Below are 15151 nucleotides of genomic sequence, written 5' to 3'. Positions count from 1 at the left end.
AGTGAGTTCAGATAACAGTTTCAAACAGCAAAAAAAAAAAAGAAACAGATGCTTCCAACTGCAGGTATTCATTTAAATGAATTTTCTTCTTGAATAGGCAACTCTGCTCCAGGGTGAGGAACAGCAGAGTTTTTTTTTTTTTTTTTCCTTAAGACGAATGCTTGTCTAGGTCTAGGAGGCCAGCTAGAACCATAAACAAAAATGAACCCTCACAACAATAAACTAGAGGAACTGCTCTACTTCGGAATGCAAGCTGGTATGTCACTTGTTCCAGTTGTAACAATCATGTACATATTAATCCTGAGCAAAGACATCATCATTTTTCTTTGGTGTACAAATTTAATAGATTCCAAATGATCAAGTTTTCATCATTTGTACTGGAGAAAGAAAAGATACAGTCCTACCTCAGCCAGGAGATGTGTAACCATGTCGATGTCACTGTAAGTTTTGGTCATCTGCTCCACCCTGTCTGTGCCTAGAACTAAGATAAGCAAAAAAGAACTATACACAGGATTTAGAGATAAATAACAAAAAATTTTAAATATTCATAAAAATTGAAAGAGAAAGAATACTCAGCTTTTACAAAAAGTTAACCAGGGAAATAAAAAGAAAACAAATGGTTTCATGTATTAGACATTCAGAAAATAGATCAAAGATTATGACTAAAACGTACTTCATACAATGGATTAAAAAAGCATCAAATGGTCACAAGGCAGTCAGTCATCTACTAAGTAACATCCACCTTCCTTTAGACGACAAAAACGTTGACCCACTCGCTTTTGAGAATATGGGCTGGGAGAATGGATTAAATAACCAACGTCATTATAACAAAACCAAAAACCAAACTCACTGCCATCGAGTCGGATCCAACTCATAGCGATCCCTTCTTGCGTTTCCAAGGCAGGATCACTATGGAAGTAGATTGTCCAACCTTCCTCATCTAAAGCTGAATGCCACATCTTTCTCCTGTGGAGTGGCTGGTGGGGTCATACCACCAACCTTTTGGTTAGCAGCTGAGTGCTTTAGCCACTGCACTACCAAGGATTCTTTTAAATTAAAGCTACTGAGGAGTGAGTTAGTGAGTGGTTATGCTGTTAGAAAGAAATTTAATTAGAATACTGATGTGATTATCTTGAACATCTATGATCCTTTATCATGTGAACTATACTATCAGCAAAAGAGGAATAGGACACAGGATTTCTCCTGTGAACCAAAATCCCTTTTAGTTTAATAAAAAACTCTTTATCTTTACAACAGGCAGCTCTGGTGGCATAGTGGTTAAAGCATTTGCTCCCTAAGCAAAAGACTGGCAGTTCAAACCCAACTGCCATTTTGCTGGAGAAAGATGAGGCAGTCTGCTTCTACAAAGCTTTACAGCCCTTCAGGTAGACACATTCCTTGGAGCGATCAGTCATGGGAGAACAGAAGGGTAGTGTTTTGACAGGGAGACAGCTCAGGGGACGGGAGTACATGGAGGTGAAGAACACAGGGAAGAGGTAACTATGGAGAGGAAGGGGGAAGAGAGCTGTTACATGGTGGGGAATTGCAGTCAATGTCATAAAACACAATGTGTATGAACTGCTATATGGAAAATAAATTTTCTCTGTAAACTTTCACCCAAATCACAACAAAAATTAAAAAAGAAAAGATTTACAGCCATGGAAACCCTATGGGGCAGTTCGACTCTGTCGCTATGCATCAGGGTCACTGTGAGTCAAAATTGACTCAACAGCAGTGGGTTTTTTATCTTTACAATAAACTTCAATATATTTAGGCCTGTAGTAGAAAATAATAGATGTATATTCATAATTCAAGCACAAAATTTCTATACTTTATAAGTTCAGGAAACTTCAATATACTTGAATAATTTAGCTCAGAAGAGAAGGGCAGCCCTAACTCCAATGATTCCACGATAAAAATAAACAGTATTTTTAAAACTAATGATATAAGCTCAATAAAAGAGTAAAACTTTGATTTTTGGAACACATTACATGATGATATAGTAGGAGCTCTGGTGGCTTAGTACCTAAGGTATTTGACTGCTAACCATAGACTGGCAGTTCAGACCCACCAGCCACTCCTTAGAAGGAAGAATGGGCAATCTACTTTCATAGTGATATCAGCTCGGAAACCCAAGGAGGGGTCGCTGTGAGTCAGATCCGACTCAATGGCAGTGAGTTTGGTTGGTACTCCAGCACATGTATTTGTGTTTGATTAAAGCCAAATTTATAATTAGCTCATCTTCAAGTGAAAAGAACAGGCTTCGGAGCAGAAAAGCTGAATTCATGTATTTGAGTGAGCTTAAACAATTAATGCTTAATGAGCTCCAGATTCCATATTTATAACATGGAGGTGATAACACACATCTAAAGAGCTCTGGTTGTGTAGTGCTTAACGCATTTGACTGTTAACCAGAAGGATAGTGGTTCAAACCCACCAGCCACTCTGCAGAAGGATTTAAAGCTGAACCCTAGGAAGTCATGTACTATGATCTCACTTTCTAATGCAGTATCTTGACCAAGGGAATTTATGTGTCCAAGACAACAACAACAAAAAACAGACACACTGCTGTCAAGTCGGACCCGACTCATAGTGACCCCTCCTTGGGTTTCTGAGGCAGTATCACTACAGAAGTAGATTGCCCAACCTTCCTTCCGAGGAGTGGCTGGTGGGTTTGAACTGCCTGCCTTCTGGTTAGCAGTCAAGTGCCTTAGGCACTATGCCACCAGAGCTCCCAATGAGGAATCTTGACCAAGGGAATTTATGTGTTCAAGACCACAACACAAGTGGTTATTAGTAGCAAAGCCAGGATTATAATATGGAGATAATAACAACAGTTATCTCACAAGGTCATTTGAAAATATTTAGGTCTGCTCATTTCCAGTAAAGAGCTCTTTCTACTATGCCTTCTACAACAGCCCCATTAACATAGAAAAGCCTCTAATAGATAAAAAAAATCCATTTGTAAACAAAGCACAGATGTCAATTTTGTTTTTTAAAGTGTGAGTGTATATTTAGGCTGGAAGGATATACATTAAAACATTTATAATGGTATCTCTGGGTCAGGATTATGGTTGATCTGTTTGTTTTCTTTCCAGTTTTTTTTACTAACTTTCCATGAAATACAAAGGATATCTTTGTAAACAGAAACTCTCATCAAGAGATTTCAAAAAAGAAAAATGAACTTCAAAATGCTAAGTAATTATTCTGGCAAAGAAGTTAGGTAATGCAACTAGAATTCTCCAATTCTTACTTTTTTTTCCTTAATATATGAAACAGCCTATATATTCCAAGCCCCAGACACTCACCTAAAAGTTGAGACACCTCAATTGCACAGAGAAATGTCAGACAGCCACAAAGAAGAGAGGTTCACAAAGGATTTGTTTCTGCAGCCTAATCAGTTCTGTGTTCTCTTCCTTAACACAGTACTCCTGATAAAGGCATGCTGCTTGGGAAGATTCCAAAATTACTCAGGGCAAAGCTCTTAAATGTTCTCTTGGTATTTAGGCATGTGATTAAATGCTTTAAAAGCCACAGACTAATTCTTCATTGTAACAGAGCATGTAGGGATAGATAGTCATTCAGGTTGACTTTATTTTAATCATCCTATCATATCCTATTCTCCCTTCAGTTCCCAGCTGTTAAAAATGTTAAATGGTACAGAAATTAGCAATGATCCTTGCCTACTTCCACATACGAACTGCCCTTATTCCCTAACACATCAGAGATGATAAATATTTTTACAGAACAATTTTGCAACTCAGTCACCTAAAACCAAAAAACCAAATGCACTGCCATTGAGTTGATTCTGACTCACAGCAATCCCCACTGGGTTTCCTAGGTGGTAAATCTTTACAGAAGTAGATTGCCCCATCTTCCTTCTGCAGAGAAGCTGGTGGGTTTGAACTGCCAACCTTCTGGTTAGCAGTCAAATGCCTTAGGCACTGCACCACCAAAGCTCCTTTAGATACCTAAAGTTGTTAGTTATGTTCAACATCTTTGGTGTAATATTTGGAGAATGCAATGTTCCTGAAAAATATATAAAGGGATGGGTAATATATACAAACAGTTCATTAACCTTTATGTGTTAACCTGTAAAATTTCACATCGGCCACTCCAATCTCACATAATTTTCAGAATAGGAAACTCCAATGTTAATCAAATCAAGTATGATATCTCTTTGCCATTTATATGAGATGGTACTCAACAGTTTCCTCACATATTCCTTTTTAAGATCTAGAGTTTTCTAACACAATTACTGAATTTTAAAAGACTTCTAAACTTTGATCACTCTCCAATTTTATTTCCCAAAAAACATAAATAAAACACAAACAACCCCCCCATCCACCCCAAAGAAATGACTGTATCACTTTCCATTATAAACAGAGAACATTTCTACAACACAAAAAAAAAACTGCCTTCCAAAAAAAAGAAACAGAACAAAGAGCACAGTGATGGATGATACTATGTAGGGCATGGTTCTAGGAGAGAATTAAGCCCCACAGATTTGAGTGACAATTTTCTTGATTCTCCCAAGGTGCCAGAAGGGCAAGGAGGCCACATATCCTGACCTCCTCTAACCCCAAAAGAGGAAGACAGAATCACCATCAGTAGCCCAAGGCCTATTCCTGCGAGGCCAGACGTGCTGCTTCCCTCCAGCCCTTTCACCAACCCTGACACCAACCATTCCTCCCGCAGCACTCACCACCTTTCTGCTGGGTTTGATAATTCACTGCAGTGGCCACACAGAACAGATTATGGGATTTATCAGGGAAGCTCCAGGCTACAATTCAAGTTCAGGAAAAATGCTCAGTCTTTCTCCCAGCCCACAGTCTCTCAGTCTCTCTCAGCAATGCATGTCTCTTGTGTCTCTTTCCCAGCAGCGTGTATCTCTCAGGAGCGCGTCCTTCCTCAGCCAGCAGTCAGAGAGATAGGAGGCCTCCTTCTGAATCCCGCAGAGTGGCCAAACCAACCAATCATAACATCAGAATTCTAAGCACCTGAGAGAGAGTGGGAACCTCCCAGAACATTGTTTTGTGCCACTCCCAACAGAAATACCCCAGGTGGACAACTTTAGCAATCAGGAGCTCCGCAGTTGCTCATGGCAAATTCCACCTGGAGTTTACGACTTAAGGGAGCTCTGGTAGCATAGTGCCTAAGGTGCTTGACTGCTAACCAGAAGGCTGGCGGTTCAAACCCACCAGCCACTCCTTGGAAGGAAGGTTGGGCAATCCTACTTCCGTAGTGATACTGCCTCGGAAACCCAAGGAGGGGTCGCTATGAGTCGGGGCCGACTGGACGGCACATAACAACAACAACAACAACAAGGGAGCTCTGGTAGTGCAGTGCCTAAGGCACTTGACTGCTAACCAGAAGGCTGGCGGTTCAAACCCTCTAGCCACGAAGGTTGGGCAGAAGGTTGGGCAATCTACTTCCATAGTAATACCGCCTCGGAAACCCAAGGATGGGTCACTGAGTCAGGTCTGACTCGATGGCACATAACAACAACAACAACCAGTACATGAAGCATAGGTGATAAGGTAATTCTTCATACAGCAGATGCCTTAGGACATACGGCTTAATTTTCTTGTTGAACTGGTTAAGAAGGGTAGATCTAGAGGAATTATACATCTGTTAACCTCTAGGACATGGTTTATGGTTAGAAAAAACAAAAACAAAAACCAAACCCTTTCCATCACGTTGATTTCAACTAACAGCAAGCCTAGGGGTAGAGGAGAACTGTCCCAAAAGGTTTCCAAGGCTGTAATCTTTATGGAAGCAGACTGCCACATCTTTCTCTCATAGAACAGCTGGTGGGTTCAAACTGCCAGGCTTTTGGTTATCAGTCAAGCACTTACCCACTGTGCCACTAGGGCTGCTTGGTTAATGCTTCCTAAATATTATCAGTCATATTTCCTTTCTTGCCAATAAAAATCAGTGCTTTTTGAAGCAGAGCTTAAAGAAGAGTATACTTTCCAACCAGAAGTAACAATTTGTTATATATGAAATCCTGAAAATTCAAGTAGTTTGGAACCTGCTTATCTTTTATTTTCCAATCTTTCTATTTAAAATTCATCCTAAAACTAACTTCATTAAATCATGATCTAAGACATCTTTCTAGCTACAGTTCTACCCCCTAGGGGCCTATGGAACAAAGCACAAGTAAACTAAGGGACACTTTCTGTTACCTTATCAAAATAAAAGCTTAATTTACACCAATAAAATTTCAGTTGGAAATATTCCTCTCACAAATTAAAAAACTCATAGAACAAAGGGAAGGGTTTTGTTTTTTTTTAAAGTATTCCTTCTAAAAAACACATTTTCCAGAAAATCTCAAGTAAGCAGCCACACAAAATACAAAGTTAAGTAAACCTTAAGAGCTATAGTTTAATATTCAGTTAATTAAGAGATATTAAGGACAGAAATATAATTTTATATGGATTTCTTGATATTACAATTCAAGTTTTGGCTATGTTTATAAATTTTGTCCTGAGTAGTAAGTAACCTGGTTCTAACTCCAAACCAAACCAAACTCACTGTCACTGAGTAGTTTCCAACTCATAGTAACCCCTGCTGGGTTTCTGAGACTGTAAATCTTTACGGAAGTAGACTGCCCCATCTTCCTTCCGCAGAGTGGCTGGTAGGTTTGAGCCACTGACCTTCTGGTTAGTAGTCAAGTGCCTTATCCACTACGCCACCAGAGCTAGGAAACTACTATTAAAAAGCAACTTAATAACTATGAAAATAAGTATTCCACAACAGCCATTCTCTAATGTGGGATTAAAAACATTTAAGGACTTACTGGGAAAATGTGTAGGATCTGATGCAAAAACCAAAAACCAAACCCACTGCTGTCAAGTGGATTCTAAATCTTAGTGACCCTACAGGACAAAGTAGACCTGCCAATAGGGTTTCTAAGACTGTGTATCTTTATGGAAGCAGACTACCCCATTTTTCACCTGGAGAGCAGCAGGCAGGTGCGTTCTAACCACTGACCTTTTGGTTAGCAGCTGAGTGTTTAACCACTGTGACACTAAGGCTCCTAGGGCCTGATGCAATCCCATATCTAATTCAACATTAAAATAAATTCATAAACATGTCAATATTGAACTTATTGTACAGTTTAACCGTGAGGGTTTTTTTTTAATGCATACAACATTTTTATAGTGAATAAATAAAGTAAGCTCAACTTTAAATGTAGATTTTTGGAATGAGAGCTCAAATGCAAGAAGGTCTCTCTATCAATGTTTTAAAATGATTACATCTAATCTCATCATTTCTAAGAGTTTGGTGTAAACAGATCTATTTTCAGGACAAATCTGGCTTATCCTCTTACTGAAATTCAATTCTCTATGGATGCCTAAGTAGTGCCTAAGGCACCTGACAGCTAACCAGAAGGCTGGGGGTTCAAACCCACCAGCCACTCCTTGGAAGGAAGGTTGGGCAATCTACTTCCATAGTGATACCGCCTCAGAAACCCAAGGAGGGGTCTGACTCGATGGCACATAACAACAACAACAACAACATACTAAATACTGTATGAACAAACAAAAAACAAATCCATAACTGTCAAGTCTATTCTGACTCATAGCAACCCTATAGGATAGAACAAAATGCCCCACAGGGGTTCCAAGGCTGTAAATTTTTACAGAATCAGACTGCCACATCTTTCTACCGCAGAGCAGCTGATGGGTTCAAACCACCAACTTTTTGGTTAGGAGTCATGTGCTTTAACCACTGTGTCACCAGGGCTCCTTAAATACTATTAGTGTGTACTTATTTCTCCTTGGCATTCTAAAAAATACTCATGTATCTAAGTCACATTCTTCTTCATACAGTCCAGCTTCTTTGATTATTTGCTTAGCATACAGATTTAATAAGTACAGTGAAAGAATACAGCCCTGACACACACCTTTTCTGATTTTAAACCATGCAGTTGACGGGTTAAGATACCAAACTATTATACTAATAAATGTTGAGCGTTATAAGGAATATTAAAATTTTAAATAATTTCACTACTTTTTTAAAAAATTCCCCTTTCTTTTCAGTCTGTGGAAAATTTCAAGTCAAATATGGGAGAAATGGAAAATCTGAGTCTGCGTGCCAGTCTGGGACTCAGAGTCACAAGAACAACAAACTCTGTGTATTCAGACGTAACACAAAATCATCCCTTCCTATTGTTAAATCAGTTGGAGCTAAAGCAGGCACATGCTAAACACTGGTTACTAAATGTATTTTAAAAAGTCGCCACCCAGACACTCACGATCTTTATTTCAACGGACAAACTCTAAAAGGGTAAGATACTCACTCATATAACGGAAAGTCTCTTCAGCAAGGACTGGAGAGAGAGCATCAGCTGCATGTTGGTGCTGGTGCGGGGACTGAGTCCAGTCTTGGTTTTCATACAGAAAGAGAGAGTCCACTCTTAGCTTATACTGGGGTAGCTGTTCCTCTAGCAGACTCACCAGCTCAACTTCAGGGAGATCCTCATTGGAGCAGACATCTAAAGAGAAAATGCCTGATAAAAGAACTTACTAGGCTACAGAGAAAATCTGCGAAATTAGGTTTGCAAAAAAAAAAAAAAAAAAAAGGCAACCAAAGAAACGTTAAGCAAAATAATTTCTCCATTATTTTGTATTACTATATCCTGGTACTATAGTTCATCTTTCTTTAGCTTTCTTTAATATAGAGACTCCTAAAGTTAAAAAACCACAAATTTTAATTATATCTTACCTAAAAACATGTTGCTTAGTGAATTTAACTATGTTTTTAAAGTGTGAAATTAATTTGGACAAATTTCTTACATACTTTTTATGAGTCTCCTTATGGTTCTTTAAAAAGGGTTTGATTTTGAATAGCTTATATGATTGGAAAAATAAAAAAGAGCAACACAAAAACAACCAGCAGAAAAAACCTGGGCCAAAGGGATAAAATTACATGTTTTTTAATAACAGAATATAAATTGTGTGTGAAGATTCTTCAAAATCAGGGTAAATTATATTTTGGTATATTCCCACATTGTTGTTGTTGTTGTTAAGTGCCGTCGAGTCGTTTCCGACTCATAGCGACCCCATGCACAGCAGAACGAAACACTGCCCGATCCCGCGCCAGCCCCACAATCCCTGCTATACTTGAGCCCATCATTGCAGCCACCGTGTCAATCCATCTCGTTGAAGGCCTCCCCCTCTTTTGTTGACCCTCCACCCTACCAAGCATGACATCCTTCTCCAGGGAATGGTCCCTTCTTACAACATGATATTCCCACATAGCTAAAAGTTTTTTAAATAATTTAAAAAAAAACATTTACTAATTGCTGGCACTGGAATAAGCACTTTATCATTTTTATTTTAAAGCTGAGGTACATTTAAAACCCTAAATACGTAAGAAGAAAATTGGAAAAGGGAGAAAAATTTTTCTTCTAAAAATCTTCCCTAGCCTTCATAGAATACAAATTCAGGATGAAACAGTGATTAAAAAAAACACTGACTTTTAAAAGTCAGACAGTCCTGGATTTGAGTGAGTCCTGGGTTTGAGGACATACCATACCAAGACAATGGGAAAGTTACTTAACCTCTAAGCCTCAGTTTCCTCGTCTGTTAAAATGAGGAAGGTGACAGTCTCTATACCTACCTCCATGGCTTTTTTAAGGATTGTTGTTATGTGCCATCGAGTCAGACCTGACTCACAGCAACCCCTCCTTGGGTTTCCAACGTGGTATCACTATGGAAGTAGATGCCCAACCTTCCTTCCAAGGAGTGGCTGGTGAGTTTGAACCAACAGCCTTCCGGTTAGCAATCAAGTGCCTTAGGCACTATGCTACCAGAGTGAGATAAATGCATGAAGAATACTTATACTTAGCACAGTTCTGGCACACAGTGGGGGCACTATCTAAATGTTAGTTGTCTTTATTATCATTTTATTGCTGAACTTTTAGATTTAGAGATCCAATTAAGTTTAAGGTCCCTATAGCATCTAAATACAACAACAACAAAAAAAAACCCCACTGCCGTGGAGTCAATTACAACTCACAATGACCCTGTAGCGCAGAGCAGAACCGCCCCACACGGTTTCCAAGGCTATAAACCTTTAAGAAAGTATCTTTCTCTTGTGGAGCAGTTGGTACCTTTAAACCCCTGACCTTTCAGTTAGCAGCCAAGCTCTTAACTTATAGTATCTAAACCCAAGCTCTTAATTTAAGAGTATCTAAACACTTGCAGAATATTAAAGGTGAAGGTACTTCAGAAACCATTTAATTCAGCCTGCTGGAAAAGAAACCTGAGATTGGAGAGGTGAATAACTTGCTGAAGATCACTAGATTTGTGTCCTGATTTCCTACCCAGCATGCTGCCCACTCAACCACAGGGCCCTTTCCTGTGACTATCAGCCCACTGACTTATAGGACAAAGGCTGACCATTTGTGCTAGAAGTCAAGATCCTACACACCATGTCTCTAACACACCAGATGTATAGTCTTATACATCTCCTAATTCCCCCAAGGGACTTGTCTAGTTACTTTCCTATTTTTCATTCTTAATACTGGAGAGTCTGGGGTTTAGTATGGGCTTCTAAAGATTGACTCCTCCACTCAGTAGATATAGGATGTTAGACATGTGATGTTTCCTTTCTGAGCCTTAATTTTCTTCACTTGTAATATAAAGAGCATCACCTACCTTCTATAGCAGTAATGAGAAACAAAAGATATATTGAGGCACCTATGGTAATACCCAACACATCACATGCAGTCACTGAATACCATGCACATTCTTGCTTGTAACTCCTTTCCACTTTCTCTCTCAACATACATGTGGGCTTTTCTGACTTTATGTGCTTGCTCCTGGCTTCCTGTTCCAAATACTGCCCATCAAATTTAGTAGTTTACAAAAGGAGAGTTACCCTTTTTAACATGCTTAAAATACCAGGGCTTAAAATGGGAAAAAAACAGGATGTCACATTAACCCTCTCACTTTTTTATGAGTTCTCATATTTCCTCTGTGGGTGGTATAAAGAAACATGTTCAATCTCTAACAAATAACAAAGTAAATATTGGAAAGGAAATTTTGAAAAAGTACATTTCTACTATTTGTACCTTAATTTATCGATGACAATTTAATAGGTCAAATACAAAGAAGTTGGCAGTATCAGACATTTCGATTTACAAGCAGTGGCTTCACACCCACAAAGAGACAGAGACAAAGTGCATTTAAAACCTTAAATATAGTTCTACAGAGCTCCCAAACCTTAGACCATTTCTTAGATAAAGAGTCCTAAAGACATAACCAAATTCTATTACTAATGATGACATTAGGTTTTACGTATGTTAAATTCTATCTAAGAAATCTACCAGAACGTTACTAAAACAATTTTTGTTGTTGTTATTGTTGTTACATGCCATCGAGTCAGACTCGACTCATAGTGACCCCCTCCTTGGTTTCCGAGGCAGTATCACTACGGAAGTAGTTTGACCCATCTTCCTTCCGAGGAGTGGCTGGTGGGTTTGAACTGCCAGCCTTCTGGTTAGCAGTTAAGTGCCTTAGGCACTATGCTACCAGAGCTCCCACTAAAACAATTAAGTGAGTTAATTAAGTATAATGTGGATTATTGGCTTAAATATAAAAGCAAAAACTTCTAAAACTTTTAGAAGAAAATCTGCATTGATTATGAGGTTTGCAAAGATTTCTTAGAACACAAACTGTAAAAGCAAAAAGTGATAAACTGGATTCTCTATATAATTTCAAACTTCTGCTCTTCAAAAGATACCATTAAGAAAATGAAAAGGCTAGTCACAGCTTGTGAGAAAATATTCTCAATCCATTTATCTGACAATAGACTTACATATAGAATATATAAAGAACTCTTACAACTGAATAATAAGACAATAAATATCTAACTAAAAAATAGGCAAAAGATTTAAATAGACAATGAAACTATGATACAGAAATGGCCAATAAGCACATGAAAAGATGTTCAGTATCATTAGGCATCAGGGAAATTCATTCTTTCATGCCTTGTCTACTGTTGCTTTTCTGCTATAACAGTAAAGTTGTAAACAATTAAAATGAATGAACTACTGACATGTGTCAGAATGTATCTAAATCTCAAACATCTTGCTTTGCAAAAGACACAGATTCAATTTATATGAATTCTATGGTGACAAAAATGAGATTGATAGTTAAAGGCAGAAGTGAGGGCAAAAATATTCTATATCTTGATTGTAATGGTGGTTACCTGATTGTACATATTTCTCAAAACTCAAACTGTACACTTAAAGTTGGTATATTTTATTGTATCTTAATAAAAGCTTCTGTAATAAAGCTGACTTAAAAATGAAAAAATTAAAAAGCAAAACAAAAAAACACTACGGTGTTTATAGATGGGTTTCAGGATTCAAAATTTTTAAAAAAGTAGTAGTATACAGTTATTGTATAAGTATTGTTTTTGTTGCAACAGTCCATATTTAAATATATCTCCAGTAAATATATGACTATTCCAATAAAGTGTGATAAGAGAGATAAGTTTAGATATAGTCCCACAGGTCAGGTTTTGTGGATGAATAAATTTGAGTATTTTTCAATTTAATCTTGCAAATAAGAGGTTATGTGGACCTGTAACTATGTTTGTAAGGAGCCCTGATGGCACAATGGTTAGATGCTTGGCTGCTAACCAAAAGGTTGGCAGTTCAAATCCACCAGCTGCTCCATGGGAGAAAATACCTGGTGATCTGCTCCTGTAAAAGATTATAGCCCACGAAACCCCATGGGGCAGTTCTACTCTGCCCTATAGGGGCCCTATGAGTTGAAATCGGCACACAACAATAATCACCTCCTATGACTGTCTACAAGGAGCTCTGGTAGCATAGTGCCTAAGGCATCAGACTGCTAACCAGAAGGCTGACGGTTCAAACCGACCAGCCACTCCACAGAAGAAAGACTGGGAAATCTACTTCACTAAAGATTTACTGCCTTGGAAACCTAATGGAGGTCGCTGTGAGTTGCAATTGACTCGATGGCAGTGAGGTTGGCTCTGGTTTTATGACTGTATATCCTGTAAGCCTTGAGAGCCTCTTATGTGCCAGATGCTTGCAAGTTACATAAACACGAGTAACTCTGTCCTTGCCCTGTGGAGATGACTATGAATATGACAGTTCCTTCTCACCAGGGGCTCATGTGACACAGGAGAGTCACACATAGACAAGAAACAGCAGACAACACAGATTTTTCTAATGCCATGGGAGACAGCAGAATGCAGAGATTAATTCAATCTACCTCTGAGGACACCATGCTAGAAAGGGAGGCCCCGGTTTCATCATGGCAAGTTTTATACAGTGGACTGAGGTGTTTGCATTCAAATCTTAATTAAAGTAGACTTACCAGTGATGCTCTCTGAGTCTCTGTGATTGATATTCATGAGGTTTTCTTCACCTGTTAGTGATGTACAAATAGCATTCTGGGATTGACTCATGCAGGATCCTTTCTTGCTTTGGTTGAGGACAGCTTTGGTATATAATCAAGTAAAGGAAATCCATCAAGCCATCCAATAAAGAAACGGATCTGGTCATATGGGTTTTCTCTTTGAAACAAGTGTTTCTGATGAGTCAAATGACATCTGCAGCAAGGAGCATTCTCATGTGATTATCATATCTTGGACAGTCATGACCTAAAACAAAGGACACGTCAAGTGACTTTAGAATTCATCATGCTCTTTAATAACAACAGTCCAATTACCAGGACTGTCCACCGGTAAGAATGTTTTTCTAATGACAGGAACAGTGACACGGATGAATCTCAAAATAATTATGCTGATGAAAGATGCCAGTCCCTGCCCCACCAAAAAAGTGCATACTTTATGATTCCATTTGTATAAAACTCTAGAAAATGCAAACTTAACTACAGTAACAGAAAGCAGATCAGTGGCTACCTTGGGTTGGGAAAGGGATTGGTGAAGAGCAGGAGAAAAGTTTTGGGGATGATGAAAACGTTCATTATTTTAATTGTGACGCCTTCATAAGAGTATACGGATGTCAAAACTTCACAACTTGTATACTTTAAATACGTGCTGTATAATGTGAGTTAAAATTTGATAAAGTTCTTTTTAAAATTTAAGATAATTGAGTACTTAAAGTAAAAATAATAATATATTGTGGGGTCTGTAACATAGAAGAAGCAAAATGTAAAACAATAGTAACACGAAGGCCTGGCAGGAAAAATGACAAAAAACAAATTTTCAGTGCCTTTCCTAATGTATACACATATATTCTATGCTAGATCTTTATTTATCTTTTTAGGAACAACTTCACTGCTTTTCTTTATAACCAACCAACCAAGTATGCATTCTTTAAAAAGAAGCCTTTGGAGTTCATGCACATCTAGGAAATAAAGCAAGATACTCAGGTGACTTATTTTAACAAGAAAAGTGACTCAAGACTAACAACCAGAACATATTATTGAAACAAATATTGCTGGCAGAAAAATAATATGGCCAATGACTTAAAACAGTATAGCCCAGTCATGGAATTAAATAGTCAACAGTGAGGGACTAAATATAGGCCCTGTGCCTTAAAAAAATTGTGCTACTTCCTTTAAACAGTATGCTCTGGCCAAAACAGCCTCATAGAAAAGACTACAACTCTGGAAAACTTCATCTCAACAAAACTGTAGAGCCTAGAAACACAGGAAATGTAATGATTTAATGAACATTTAAATTGGAAATAAAAAAACACATTATTTTATACTACTAAAATAATGCTTCTGGGATTAATTTAAAACAGAAATATAGATTCTTTTTTATATCTACTTCAATTAATATGGCCACCACACTAATACTTAAAGCACGGAAAACTAACTACTGTATTTTTTCACAATAACACAACCATGTAAATAATGCACGCATACATATAATGGGTGGAACTGATGACATTATGTAAAAAAAGTTCTAGCATAGCACACTTACATACACCACACCTCTCATTACATTTCCAGAATTTCAGCCTCATTCACCCTCATTCAATAGTCCAAAAATGTTATTTTTGATCATATTTGTATAACAAAGGTATAAACCATGGTTAGAGTTTGGTAGTTCCCCAGTAATTGGAAAATAAACTATATCAATTGTTGATTTGCTCTGGGGTAGTCTGCAACTGGGCCTGAAAGCAGTA

The 15151-nt window shown here is 38.0% G+C and overlaps 1 protein-coding gene across 1 annotated transcript in view; it reads right to left on the bottom strand.

Annotated features, from left to right (window-relative positions):
* TRAK2 (trafficking kinesin protein 2) overlaps positions 1-13458 on the bottom strand; it is a 40620-nt gene extending 27162 nt beyond the window's left edge. The window contains exons 1-3 of the mRNA XM_007935158.2: positions 13368-13458; positions 8309-8503; positions 405-481 (exon numbers count right to left, since the gene is read on the bottom strand). Of these exons, the coding sequence (XP_007933349.1) occupies positions 405-481; positions 8309-8503; positions 13368-13458 (363 nt within the window). The remainder of the gene's footprint in view (positions 1-404; positions 482-8308; positions 8504-13367) is intronic.
* Between the last annotated feature and the right edge of the window lie 1693 nt (positions 13459-15151).

This window comes from Orycteropus afer, unplaced genomic scaffold (genome assembly GCF_000298275.1).
Source record: "Orycteropus afer afer isolate SDZICR_OR568_19922 unplaced genomic scaffold, OryAfe1.0 scaffold00002, whole genome shotgun sequence".
Lineage (NCBI taxonomy): Eukaryota > Metazoa > Chordata > Mammalia > Tubulidentata > Orycteropodidae > Orycteropus > Orycteropus afer.
The sequence above is the reverse complement of the archived record's forward strand: the minus strand, read 5'-3'. Positions and strand labels throughout refer to the sequence as shown.